This window comes from Zea mays, chromosome 5 (genome assembly GCF_902167145.1).
Source record: "Zea mays cultivar B73 chromosome 5, Zm-B73-REFERENCE-NAM-5.0, whole genome shotgun sequence".
Taxonomy (NCBI): Eukaryota; Viridiplantae; Streptophyta; class Magnoliopsida; order Poales; family Poaceae; genus Zea; species Zea mays.
In genome coordinates this window covers 205,882,456-205,897,254 of record NC_050100.1, presented here as the reverse complement: position 1 = coordinate 205,897,254, position 14,799 = coordinate 205,882,456, and the positions used below count along the sequence as shown (strand labels likewise).

Below are 14,799 nucleotides of genomic sequence, written 5' to 3'. Positions count from 1 at the left end.
TTAGGCTCAATGTTTATATCTGGGCCCTCCGAAGCCAAGCTGTGGAACCATTTGCTGACAGCTTCTGCCGAGCTCACGAATTACATTACCAAACAAAAGCCAGAAAAGATGGGCTACATGATAATTTCGGTTGCTATAATTTTGCCTACCGGAAGACAACAAAGTGTCCTGTCATCAGCTACCGAAGCAAATGGCCAGCAGGTTGGAAATCTGAGTGGTTTTATGTAAAAGTCGATGAAGACAAAGAAAAATTGGTACAAAGCCCTCTGGAGTTAATCTTCGGAGAGACAAGGCCACAATGCCGCATTGGCGACCTAAAAGGTCCCACCTGGGCTGCTCTGGGTGAATTTGAAATTATCTCAGAACATATTGGCACCAGGGATCTAGTTCAAGAGTTCTTGGCATTCAGAATTTTCCCTACTCTAAAAGAGTGGGAGATGCCGAAGCTGGAGGGAGAGAAGAAGAAGGGGGAGCTTGTCCGGCTTCCCTATTACTTCAAGTTCAAGAAGTTCTTCAAAAAACCCTGCAAAGAATGGTTAGACACTGTTGAGGTGATGTGCAACGAAATCCTGGGGAATTACTCCAAAAAAGAGGATCAACTAATGACAGCAGCCTTCGGTGCCCGACCGAAACGAAGGCTGAACCGAGTGCTTGACGCCCTAGGCTTCGAATACCCAGACTACGAACAATTGAACAAGGGCGCCGAGGGCCTCAAAAGAAAAAGAGTAGCCGAAGCTCTGATCAGGGATGAAGAAATACCAGCAAAGGAGAAGAAAGTTCTCAAGAAAAGAAAAATATCTGCTCCGAAGCGCAAATCACCCGAAGAAGAGGAGACCCCCACACCGCCTTCTACCAGCGACGTGGAGGAAATTTTAAAGGTAATGACTGAACCCATGCCTACGAAGCTAAGTCCACTAGGGCTCCAACTGACGAAGCTTTTTGAAAAGGTGGACGAGCCGGATCAACCGAAGATAAACAAACCCAAACGGCAAAGAATTATTGCGGTAACTGAGGTTATCGACAAAACTCCACCTAGGTTGTCAATTCAGAAAACGGCAGCTGCTGAAGGTAGAGCTTCGGAAGTCGCGGCTACCGAAGCTGCCACACCCGAAGATGTAAATTTAGAAACTACTCTTGAAAATATTGACAAAATTTTGACGGAAAACATTGAAGAAGCTGCCACCGTTACTGAAGAAATCCTGGCCACAGTGCCAGGGAAAGGGAAAGAAATAGTCGAAGAAACTCCGGACGACGAAGCCTATTCTTTCCAGAATCTAATTGGGCAGAAACTGACGAAGGACGAAATAGAAGAACTGAAAGACTATGCCAAATCTTGCGGCTACAAGCCAGGAGCCCTTCTATTTGGGGGTGTAGATGATGAAAAACTAGGCTGTATTCGAGACCAGACTGGAGCTAAGGTAATCTGTACTCTATCGAAGAGTATCGGTTTTCCGAAGTTAGAGACAGACATCAGCCGCTACCGACGACAACATATCGTCGGCAGCTTGTTTTATTCTAACTTCAAGGTAAACAACCTTTTTCTCTGGTTTTTATTGCCGTTAACAATGAAAATATTACTTAACATAAGTTGTTTCTGTTCAGAGCATGCTACTGAGCAAAGCTCTGAAGATGCAACAAGACTTGGAGGACAAAAAGCACGAAGCTATAATTGAAAACTTGGAAAGCAAAATAAAAGAGCAATCTGCCATCATTGAAAAGAAAGACTTCGAGCTCCAATCGACCGAAGGCTTGCTGGCTGAAACTGAGGCTAAAATATTAGAGTTAAATTCGAAGCTTATCAATCAATCAAAACAATTTGATCAGGAGAAGCTAGAACTGAATTCGAAGCTTAAAGCCGAAGTCCAGACCAGCTCAGAATTGAAGAAAGCATTAACAAGCCTTCAAGACAAATGCTTGAACTTTGGCAATAATTGTATTGGACGATTAAAAAAGATATTTTACTCTGTTGGAGCCAGCAGTGGGAAATTTAACCCTTCGGCGGAAAATTTACCCCAGGCCTTCGATCATATTGAAGCTGAAATCGAAGAGCTTGACGAAGTTATAGCCGGGCACGGCGACTTCTGTGCCTGGGTAGCTTCTCGGGGTACCGCTGCTGCATTTCTGAAGGCCGGCTGCGAACATGGAAAGGTTGTCAACAGGCCCAACTTCACCTTATCTTCATCAATCCTGGATGATATGCCCGACCTCGCCCGAAGTATCTCCAATAGATTTATAAAAATGGTATGGACAAAGGGCGGGCGAGAGAAAGCTGGAGACGAAGCCCGAAGTCATCTTGAACCAGTAAGAAATGACATTTCGTGCTTACCTTTTCCTTTGGGCTTGATTCTTATGATTCCTTGACTCATGTAGGATGACGAAGGTGAAGATGATGCCTAGGATATGTCGCCGAAGTTGTCGTCGAAGCTGAAGCTTAATGAAGACTAGCAGAAGTGTGCTTTAGAAAAACTCAGGATAATTTTGTAACAACTCTTGTAAATAGAATTAAACTGTTCTTCAAGGAACTTTGTACATACCTTGTAATATATTCTTACCCTTCGATTGAGGTGCTTTGATGTGGACGAAATCAGTTTTTTGAGCCGAAGGCGAAAAAACACCTTCCCTTCTTTTCGTACACAACGAAGCATAAAAGGCCGCTTCCTCTTTTTGCCGAAGCCTTTCCTTACATAACAAAACATAAAAGACTGCTACTCTTATCTGCCGAAGCTTTTATTTACATAACAAAACATAAAAGACTGCTACTCTTATACACAACGATTCATAAAAAACCACTTCTTCGAAACCTTTCTTTTACATAACGAATCATAACAAACCATTTATCCGAAACTTTTCTCTGTGCCGAAGCAACCATTTAGGAACACAAATGCTATGAATGAATGCTTATGCATGCAAATGCCATGATGTAATGTGCAAATGAATGTCCGAAGCGTATGTCCGAAGCCACACTCATCCATCATTTTCTTAGGAGCAAACACACGTCAGCTCTGCATTCCCTTAGGAACGACTTTGGAGCATCTTTGCCTTTTACTTAGGCAGTATCAGCGTTGACTTTTCGCTGTAAGCTCTGCATCCCCCTAGGGACGTCTTTGGAGCTTCTTCGTCTTTTACTTAGACGGTATAAGCTCTGCATTCCCTTAGGAACGACTTTGGAGCTTCTTCGCCTTTTACTTTCGGCGGAATCAGCGTTGACTTTTCGCTGTGAGCTCTGCATCCCCTTAGGGACGTCTTTGGAGCTTCTTCTCTTTTTTAGTTTCGGCACTCGATGGTGCGCTCTCAGCTTTTACATTTACATTCTTTGGGGGATTTTGCTCTTATAAAACTAAAAAGGAAATTACATATGATGGCCCCATTAAAAACCTTTCTCCCCCTTTAGAAAGGAAAAGGGTGCCATGAAAAAGAAAAGAAAAGTCAAAATTACATCGAGTTATACATAAAACCGCCGAAGCTCATCCGCATTCCAAGATCTTGGAATTTCATTGCCATCCATGTCCTTCAGTCTGTACGAACCAGGCCTTGACGAAGATGCTACTAAGAAAGGCCCTTCCCATTTCAGTTGCAATTTGCCCACTGTATCCGGATTGGCCACTCTCCGAAGCACCAAGTGTCCTGGCTCAATATTTTTTAGCCGGACCTTTCTATCTCGCCATTTAACTGTTTCAGCCTGGTACTTATTGATATTCTCCACGGCCTGAAGCCTGATCCCTTCTAAGGCATCTTTTTCCACGAGACAAGTATCTTCGGGACCTGATTCTGCCGAAGCTACCACTCTTATTGATCCAGCTTTGGCTTCTTCCGGGGTTATTGCTTCGTCACCAAATAACAACTTAAATGGGGTAAAGCCTGTAGATCTTGATGTTGTTGTGTTATGGCTCCATACCACTTTGGTAAGCTGATCTGGCCACTTTCCCCTTGGTTGATTAAAGATTAGCTTCATTATTCCTGTCATTATGATGCCGTTGGCCCTTTCAACAAGCCCATTCGACTCCGGGTGCCTGACTGACGCAAAGTGGATCTTCGTGCCAATTTGATCACAAAAATTTCTGAATTCTTCGGAGTCAAATTGTGTTCCATTATCTACAGTTATAGCCTTCGGCACTCCGAAGCGACAGACAATATTCTGCCAGAAAAATTTTTGGACAGTGGCCGAAGTTATTGTAGCTAATGGCTTCGCCTCAATCCACTTGGAAAAATATTCCACAGCAACTACAACATATTTCAGATTGCCTTGAGCCGGTGGTAATGGGCCCAGCAAATCGAGGCCCCACCTTTGCAATGGCCAGATGGGTTGTATTAGCTGTGTCAAAGACGAAGGTTGTTTTTGATCTCTTGCACATTTCTGACAACCTTCGCACTTTTGAACTAACTCAGCTGCATCCGAAGCTGCCTTCGGCCAATAAAATCCTTGACGGAACACTTTTCCAAGTAACGGCCTGGATCCGATGTGGGATCCACAAAGGCCTGCATGTATCTCCTTCATCAACTCTATACCTTCGGCTCTAGACAAGCACTTGAGCAGCGGGGCACAAACTCCATGCTTGTATAACTCCCCTTCTATAATGATATACGGACGAGCTCTTGCCTCTATTCTTTTATTATAAGCTTCGTCATCTGATAGGAAGTTGCCCTGAAGGTAAGAAATTATTTCAGTTCTCCAATCTTCACTGTACACAGGAGAAATAGTAAGAACTGCTCTTTCAAGTAACTCCACTGAAGGTGCCTTTATTGTTTCGAAGAATACATCCGAAGGTAGCGGCAGCCCCTGTGCTGTAGACCTGGCTAACAAATCAGCATGTTCATTTTGCCCTCGAGGGATATTCTTAACAGAAAATCCTTCGAAGGAAGCTTCGATCCTTCGGACTGTGTCTAGGTATTTTTCAAGCTTCGGGTCTTTAGCCTTGCAACTTTTGTCAATATGACCCGAAACAATCTGAGAATCAGTTTTAAGGATCGCCCTCCTGATCCCCATCGCCTTTAGTTTCCGAAGACCCAGGAGCAAGGCTTCGTACTCAGCAATATTATTTGTGCAGCTGAAGTCCAGTCTTGCTGCATAGCAAGTTTTAACCTTGGACGGTGAAACCAAAACAGCAGCTGCTCCTGCTCCGAAGGTTCCCCAGGAGCCATCACAAAACACTGTCCATGCTTCGGCATCTTTATTCGCTTCTTCGCCCTGAGCCCCTGGCGTCCAGTCGGCAATAAAATCTGCCAATGCTTGAGACTGGATCGAGGATCTGTGCACATAATCAATGTAAAATTCATTAAGCTCCGCAGCCCATTTTCCAATTCGGCCAGTAGCTTCTTTATTTCTCATGATATCTTTCAACGGCTGCGAAGAAGGAACAATAATATTATATGCCTGAAAATAATGCCGAAGCTTCCTGGATGCCATTAGAACGGCATACAACACCTTCTCCAGTTCTGTATAATTTTTCTTTGAGACACTAAGGACCTCAGATACAAAATATACTGGGACCTGCTTCTTGATTTGTCCATCAAACTTCTCCTGCACAAGTGCCGCACTTACTGCTGAGTGCGAAGCTGCCACATACAACAACAGAGGAGCCCCTGGCATTGGTGGAGTTAATGTTGTTAGATCTATCAGGTATTGCTTGAGTTCTTCGAAAGCTTTTTGTTGAGCTGGGCCCCATTGAAAGACTTCAGCTGATTTTAGCACCTCGAAGAAGGGTAGATTTCTTTCCGCTGATCTGGATATAAATCTGTTAAGAGATGCCAGTCTTCCTGTCAATCTTTGGGCCCCCTTTCTTGTGGTTGGTGGCTCCATTCGAAGTATAGCTTCGATTTTATTTGGGTTAGCTTCAATTCCCTTTGTTGAAACCAAGCATCCAAGGAACTTACCCTTCTTTACTCCGAAGACACATTTTTCTGGATTCAGCTTCAGACCAGCTTGTCTGAAGCTGGCGAAGGTCTCCTGCAGATCAGCAATATGGTCTTCTTGCTTCGTGCTTTTTACAATAATGTCATCAACATAGGTCAACACATTTCTGCCTATCTGAGATTGGAGAACCTTCGCAGTCATCCTGCTGAAACTCCCTCCAGCATTCTTAAGCCCCTCAGGCATCCGAAGATAGCAATATGTACCACTTGGGGTTATGAAACTAGTCTTCGGCTCATCCTCCTTTTTCATCCAGATTTGATGATAGCCTGAGTAACAATCCAGGAGACTCATGAGTTCCGAAGAAGCTGCTGCATCAACTAAAGAGTCTATCCTTGGCAGCGGGAACTCATCCTTCGGACAAGCCTTGTTGAGATCTGTGAAATCAATACACATTCTCCACTTTCCATTGGCCTTCTTCACCATAACAGTGTTAGCTAGCCATTCTGGATACTTCACTTCTCTGATAACTCCTGCACTTAGGAGTCTTTTTACTTCGTTGCGAGCCCCTTCGGCCTTGTCATCAGACATTTTCCGAAGCCTCTGCTTGCGGGGTCTGAAGGATGGGTCAACATTGAGCGAATGTTCAATAACATCCCGATTCACTCCACAAAGATCATTGGCTGACCATGCAAAAACATCTTTATTGTTGAATAAAAACCTTATCAAGGTTTTCTCTTGATCTTCAGATAATTGCGAGCCCAATAGCACCTTCTGCTCTGCTATATCCTCACACAGCAGCATGGGCTTCGGCTGATCAGCCGAAGCTGCTTTTTCCCTCCTGAACTTGTACTGTTCACAAGCTTCAACTCCATCTATATTATGGATTGCCTTGGAATCAGTCCAGCTTCCTTCGGCCCTTCTGGCAGCTTCCTGACTCCCATGAATAGCAATAGGCCCTTGGTCCGAAGGTATCTTCATGCAGAGATAAGCTGGGTGAAGAATTGCTTCAAAAGCATTTAGGGTACCACGACCAATGATGGCGTTGTAGGGGTATTCCATGTCAACAATATCAAACACAATTTGCTCAGTCCTTGTGTTATTAACAAATCCGAAGGTTACCGGCATGGTAATCTTCCCGAGTGCCACAATCTGCCGCCCTCCGAAGCCACAAAGAGGGTGCGTAGCATCATGAATCTTGTCTTCAGGCTCTTGCATCTGTCTGAAGGCTTTGGCAAATATAATGTCAGCTGCACTGCCTGTGTCAACTAGGACATTGTGAACCAGAAACCCTTTGATCACACAAGAAATGACCATAGCATCATTGTGAGGATAGTCCTTGAGCTGAAGATCTTCCTGAGAGAAGGTAATTGGAATGTGAGACCATTTTGACTTAATGAAGGGTCCCTGCACTCCAACATGCTGCACCCTTCTCTGAGCCTCCTTCTTCTGCTTTTTGTTAGCTGGCTCTGAGCAAGAACCGCCTGTTATCGGGAGCACCAGCTTCGAAGCCGAAGCAGCTCCAGCTTGAGTGTTGAACGAAGCCATCAGCTCAGAAAGGTGGAAGTGAGTTGACCGGAGGTGGGCGCCAATGTTGGGGACTTGTTCTCAAATGCTTCGAATTAAGAACAAGGCAACACGGAAAATGTTAAGTATTAAGGTCCTTCGTCCTTCATAACGATATATCCCTTCGGGATATATAGCATCTCGGACGAAGGTTACAAAGAACATACCTTCGTAAGCATAACAACGAAGAATAAAGCATTCACATAAATCATGAAATAAACATGTAAATATTATCATAGAATTATCTCTACTTGTATTAATGAATATAAATGACTTTGAAGTACAAATGTACCTTCGGTCTTGCGGAAGGCAAAAAGTACGAATGTGATGCGAAGGCAAAAAGCAGGTTCGCGTGAACAGTACAGAGGTACTGTTCATCTATTTATAGACACAGGTCGCAGCCTGTGACAAATTACAATTATGCCCCTTGCGGAAGTTTACAACATTGACTCGGACATACATGTATAAAAAGGTCATTCTGCCTCTATGTCGGTTTAAAACGCCGAAGCTCCATGAAAAGGGACCTTCGGCCATCTCTTAGAAACGACTTTGGCCGAAGCTGCTTCTTCGTGTGAGACCTTCGGCGTACCGAAGCACGACCCCAACAGTTCCTTTACTCACGGAATGTAAACGTGAAAAAATTACCCCTACAGGTGGGACAGGAAACATCTCTGTTCCCCGCTGAACCCGTTAAATTTACTCGTGACGATATTTTTTTTATAATCGTTAATGATACAAACAAATAATTATCTTATAGATATATTTATTTTGATGTACACATAATAATTTCTTACATCTGACAATGTGAATAAATGACAATATTTTGTATTAATAATAAGTTAATAACTAGTACAATATACATGCGTGTCACACAAGACAAATATTACATTTTATCTTAACCAAAAGTCATAGGAAGATATAAGTTGAAAAGTAGTCCTATTTCTTTTTTGTAGCTCGCTCGTTCTATCGTCCTCCTTTAGCTATCAGGATAGTACTATGTGCGAGCGCTGGGTTGCTTGCCGCTTCCTGTTGCGTTGGTGAAATTTAAATTGAGCTTAGGCATTTTTATGTGCGTGTCAGTTCCCCTCACGAGTCATCAGTATCAGGCCACAACAACACTGGGTGTCAATCAATAGTGTTGCTCATGTTGCTAATAAGTTCTTAAGTGTTATTTTTGATAGGCTTATTCACCACTCCCTAGGCTTAGCATATCCTTACAACTCATACAATGACCCTCAAAATTAGGTCCTTAAACTCATCTAGACATAAAATGACATATGAGAGACTGAGACCCTAGTGTTGTGGACTTACTCGACCAATGAGGAAGAGCAAGGGCGGGCGTGGAAGAGCGAGCAGTTGTGGGTTCACAACCGACGCTAAGTCTGAGTCCAACAGCTCCCCGAACATATCGCGACTGCGTGAAGTAGCGACGGGCGGACACTGTAGAGCTCTCCAACAGATATCGGGTGCGGCTACGATAAAGAGGTGAAAGGGAAATAGGGATAACCTTTTCCTATAATTAATTTTGGTGGTTGATAGCCAACACAAACACATAGACTAACTAGTTTGTCTAGAATTATGTATTACAGGTGCATAAGATTCAACACAAACCAATAAAAAATCAAGTTAAGGACACAATTTTAAAAGAGCAAAAAAATTTGAGTGTGCTGAAAATTGGCGCACCGGACAGTGTCCGGTGCACCAGGGTGTGTCAACCAACCACTCTCGGGAAAACGAAGGCGCGCTCCGCTATAATTCACCGTACTGTCCGGTGTGCCACCGGACTGTCCGGTGAGCCAGCGAAGCAACGACTATCTGCGCACAACAGTCGACTCTGACAGACCAACAATACAGCGCAGAAGTCAGAGCAGGAAGTCAGAGGGCACCAGACTGTCGGTGTGGCACCGGACTGTCGGTGTGGCACCGGACTGTCCGGTGCCGCAAGAGTAGAAAGCTCCAACGGTCGATTTCGCTCCGAACCCTAACGGTTGGATGACGTGGTGGCGCACCGGACAGTGCACAACACCTGTCTGGTGGCGCACCGGACTGTCTAGTGCGCCCATCGCCAGCAGCCTCCCCAACGGCTACTAAAGTGGTTGGGGGCTATAAATACCCCCCAACCACCACAATCTTGAGCATCCAAGTTTTCTGAAGATCACATTCAATATAACCCGACTTGTTTTCACCCATTGCCATCTCTAGTAGGCAGCCATGGATTGAGAGGATGAGCGTGGAGGAGGTCCACAAGTTGGGGGCTTCTTCTCCATCAAGGAGGTGGCTATGCCTAGGCGGTCATCAGATCTGGCGATGATAGCAGACGTGGGGGCTTCTTTTTCGTTGGGTAAGGAAAATGAAAGGCATTGGAGTGGAGATGCAGAGTAATGCTTCACAACAATCACATAAAAGGTCGAGTTGGGCCTCTCTCTAGAGCTTACATGAATGAGGATGGATCAGGGTTTACAATTTCGTTGGTACTATTGGAAGATTCATTTTTTAACCAAAGTTTGACTTTTGTTATTTTTGAATTTGGAGCTGAAATATATAATTTTTTGGACCATAAAAACACTGAAATTCGGTGAATACCGACCGAGATTTGTAACATTGGGATGGATAGAGGAATTTGAGGGGGGTGGGAGATCAAATGGTGTAGTGAGTTTTTTCCTCGATCTTATAAAGTAGAATGAGGACTCGGACAAGACCCCACTAATGGCTAGTTCGGCACCCCATTTTTCTAAGTGTTTTTTCCCAAGAAAAATTAAATGAGAATTCCTTTAAAACAGAGTTGACAAACTACTAAAATGCTGACAAGTTAGGTGTACGTGTGTGCACTCATGATATCTGTTCTTTTCTTGCTTCCTTTTCCTCCACATAGTTGAGGAGACTGACCTCACATTTGCCGTGGAGAGAGAAATGCATCAATGAAACAGTTATTCTACGACCGCTCACAGTTAGGCTAAGGTTAGCTAGCACACATATGGACTAACAAAAACACTACAAGGTAGACATACCATGATACCATTATACGGTTGAGTTTGAAATAGAAGGCGGGGGATATGAGTGTGGAACGTGCTCACGTACGTGTGGTACAGTGGCCATGATGGTGAGATGGCCTGGCCTATGCAACGTCCTCGATCATAGGGAGCACACAATACAATGGCAAACACTTGCACTGCATACATACATACATACATACAGATACAGGTACACGCAGGCATGGGCGCACGGTCAAGCCGACGCTCGATCACGTCGCGGTATTGAATGAACCTCTTCACCCACCCGGTCATGTTCAGCTACATGGCGCTCGTGCTGTTTACGTATACTTCCTCCATTGGGCTTGGGCAAAGCCGCAAAGCGAAGGACGCCCTGCCCCTGCGAGAAATCACATCCCTGCACACACGCACAGGCAGAGGCGCACAGCGTACGTACGCTAGGACGCCGAGGCAGAGCAGAGCAAGCCAGCTACAGCGGCAGACGCGGGGTCACCTTGCCGCGGTAGGAGGCGGGGTTTAATGGCCGGGCGGGCATTCATTTCCGTTCGGGGTGAGCGCGCGGTTGGGCGCTGCCGCCGCTGCTACTACTACACTCCTCCGCCTGTGCGTGGTGCCTACCACTACGGTCGCTGCTCCACAGCTCCAGAGTCCAGACGACCATGGCCCATAGACTCGAATTCATCAATGCGTCGCCATGCCTGCCGTGCCGAGCCTTGCCGCCCTCGTTTACTGACTACTGATCGCCGGATACTCTGCGGTGTCGCGCCGACGCAGACACGCAGTGCGTTTGGTGGCTGCCAAAGCCGTTTGTTTCTTCTTCAGGTACGTATGGACCCATCGATGGAGGCGAGTGTTCATACACTTTGAGCGATGATGAGGCGGCCCGGGTGTCTGTTGTCTCACAAAGCTAGCTATGCACTGCACTGGTCCTATATATATGTATATATATATGTATCCATTGACGCATACACAAATTGGCGGATACAGATTCATAAACTAGAACGCAACTCGGGCTCATAAACAAGGACCTTAGTTTTTGCTAAAGTAGGTCGATGTCACGGCGACTTGACGAAATGCGCGTGCACACAGCCCGTGCATTTCCTAGGGCTAGGGGGTGGGTGCATGCATGGACCACCGGGCCGGGCCCCCCCCAGTAGCCAAGTTTAAAGTTCCCGGCGCCACGACAAAGCTCGGGCTTCCCAGTATACGCGAAAGGGCGACGAGCAGAAGAAGACTTGGAAGAGTACACAATTTAGTATTTGGAATCTAGGACGACCGGTACACTACACTTCGCTCGTCTCTATTTGTCTTGATCCTGAACATGCAAGAAACGGCCATGGCAATCGCAGTCGCCTCAAGGATCACCAACAGTGACCTACAATCGCCTGCTCATCCACATACTCCCTTTCACTCCCATAATTAGTGTACTCTAGAGTTCAAACTGTATCCTAAAATAAATACTACCATCGTTCTCGAATATCTGCTGTCCTCACCCGCTAGTTCAATTTTGAACTAAAACGCGACAAATAAAAAAGAAAGTAGAGAGTACAACTTTAACTCTAGAACCATTTACTTTAGTTTTTTTATTTTCTCTATTTTTAGGTCCCTTTGGAACAAAGGAAATATGTAGAATTTTTGAAGGATTCATTCCCTACAAAAAAAATTCCTACGTGAGCCTTTAGAACACATGATTCAATCCCATCAACTCCTTTGAAATTCCTATGGATTGCTTTTCCCAAACAATTTTTGGAGGAAAATAACAAGAGGTCCAACCTCTCGAAAAATTTCTTATGGCTCTTATCTCTCTACTCAAATTCTTGCTCCAAAGGCTAAGTGAGAAATTTTCCTACGTTCTCAATTCCTATAGGATTGCAATTCATAACCAACTCTAATCCTATGTTTTCATATTCCCGTGTTCCAAATAGGAATGTTCCTAAAACATCTGAATTATATACGAGTCTAATATTTTAACATAGATATGTGTAGAATTTGATTCTAATCTTTACTCACGTTATTAAGAATATTATTAAAGACAAGAATAATTTTTTGTATTATTTTCTCTCTAGAACGAAAAAGTTAAAAACATTTGAATAATATCAGTATCCGAATTTTATATCAATTATTTTAAAAAATATAGAACGAATTTAAGATTTATTTTGTATGAATCTCTATAAGTTCAATACTAAAAATAAGAATACAAATTTACATATCAAATTCTATATCTTATTTGTTCGCAATCGAAAAAATAAGATAAAAAATTTAACATCCAAATAAATATATGTATCTATCCCTAGTTCTAAATGCGGCCTCAAAGTACAATGATTACTTCATAGAACATTTTAGGAACAGTATAATATAATAAGTACGTCTTAGAACAATTTTTAGGATATATATTTTTATTAGGATTGATCTTTTTACGTGATATTATAGATGTCCAAAAAGCACGAGGCCCGTGAGCCCGGCACGAAGCCCGCTTTTTGGGCCCGGTCCGAACCCGGCACGGTAGAATAAGTGGACGGGCTTGGACAGGAAACTAGGCACGGCGGGCTAGCCCGGCACGGCCCGTTTACCTCTAAGCCCGTTAAGCCCGGTTTTTTTACACTAAAACGTGTTTACCGGCCCGTTTAGCCCGCTTTTCGGTCCGTTTTTTCGTGCTCCCGACCCGTTTAGGCCCGCTGCGGGCCGGGCTTGAACAGAAAATTAAGCCCGCTGGCACAGCAGACCCGGCCCGGTTTTTAGCCGAGCTTCACCGGGCCCGGGCGGCCCGTTTGGCCATCTCTACGTGATATTCTAGAAGTACACTTATTTTATATAGAGGGAGTATTTGATATTGGACACTTGGACCGCGGACACGACTGACTGCGAGTCTGTCAGTCTGCGGCGCACTACGGGCTACGGCCATGGCTGGTTGCCATACAGGTGACAACCCCACGCGCACCACCATGGCATCACCGGCACCTCGGTCAGTGGAGAGAACGACCCAACCAGCTAGGAATCCGGTCTCCTCAAATCCCCAAATTGCATCGCATTGCAGCTCCGGCCTCCGGAAAAGAACAAATCGATCAACTGAAGAAGCTTCGGAGACGCTGAACTCACCTCTGGTGTCTGGAGCTGATTGTTTTTTTGTATTTTTACAATGAAATGGGAGTCCTAGATTTTTTAAAAAAACTGAAGGCATAAGATGTTCACAAAAACACCCTCGTGCGGTCCCGTAATTACAGTTGCCTGGCTACACCCCGACGATCCAACGGTACAGGGCGACGAACCCCGGCTCCTCCTCGTCCGGCGCGCGGTGCATCGCCGCGCCCGCCGCCGCCTCCGGGTCCCACCACAACGAGTCTTCCTGCCGGTTGCTATGGCTGCGGCTGTGGTGTCCCTGGCTCCACCGCGCGCTGTGGTGTCCCTGGCTCCACCGCGCGCTCCACCGCCCGGAGAGGGAGGAGGCCGAGGACGCGAGGCGGTCCACGTACTCGCGCAGCCAGCCGCGGGACCCGGCTGCCTCCGCTAGCGCCTCTCCGGGCGCCGCCTGTGTCTCCGACTTGGCCGCCGCCGACACCGCGGGGCGGGTGATGCGGGACACGACGGCCTCCACCTCCTCGTCGACGCGGTAGTCGAAGGAGCCGAGCGAGTAGGTGCGGCGGTCGTCGCCCGCGGCAGAGGAGCGGCGGTTGCTGACGCTGCCGATCTCGACGCGGAAACTCCTCGAGTTGCTGCTGCTGCTGACCCGCGAGTCGAGCGCCTCCTGGGCGCTCCCCGCGGCGAGCGGTGGCGCGGTGGGGAGCGGCGGGTGCGGGAGCGAGACGGCGGCGCGGCATAGCGGGCACGACGGCGTAGTGCGCAGCCAGGCGTCGACGCAGGCGGCGTGGAAGGCGTGCCGGCACGCCGGGAGCAGCCGCAGGTCGGCGTCGGGGGAGAAGGGCGAGAGACAGACGGCGCAGTCGGGGGAGCTCTTTGGAAGCGCCGCCAGCGCCGACGCCATCGTGAACAGCGGCAGAGATGCGATCAGGCGCTCCTTCTCGTCGTCCACCTCCGCAGCATGCGCCTCTTCCGGCCCCACCGCCGCGGCGCTCCTCCTCGTGGACCCTACCACCTCCTCCGCCTCCGCCTCCTCCTCCGACGCGCGGCGGGCCCTGGTTGGCAGCGGGCTTGGGCCCCGATGCGACGACGACGACGCCGACGAGCGGGCGAGGCAGCGGAGGAGGAAGTGGATCGACACGGAGGCGAAGAAGACGAACGCGAGCAGCGCGGCGATGATGAGCAGCGAGGGGGAGAGGTTGAGGGACGACGACGAGGACGGCGGCGACAATGAGGGCGGGAGCGTAGCCGCGAACGGGTGGACGGCGGCGGGCGGCGGGAGGGCGTCCATCAGGAGAGCAGCGGCAGCCGCAGCCCCAC

The 14,799-nt window shown here is 46.8% G+C and overlaps 1 protein-coding gene across 1 annotated transcript; it reads right to left on the bottom strand.

The window, feature by feature from the left end:
* Positions 1 to 13,486: 13,486 nt before the first annotated feature.
* On the bottom strand, positions 13,487 to 14,799 carry LOC100191688 (putative RING zinc finger domain superfamily protein). Its single transcript, NM_001137117.1, has one exon. The coding sequence runs from the start codon at positions 14,768 to 14,770 to the stop codon at positions 13,634 to 13,636; it is 1,137 nt and encodes a 378-aa protein (NP_001130589.1). The 5' UTR covers positions 14,771 to 14,799; the 3' UTR covers positions 13,487 to 13,633.

Coding starts and splice junctions, on each gene's coding strand:
- LOC100191688 (NM_001137117.1), bottom strand. CDS start 14,770: ATGGACGCCCTCCCGCCGCCCGCCGCCGTCCACCCGTTCGCGGCTACG.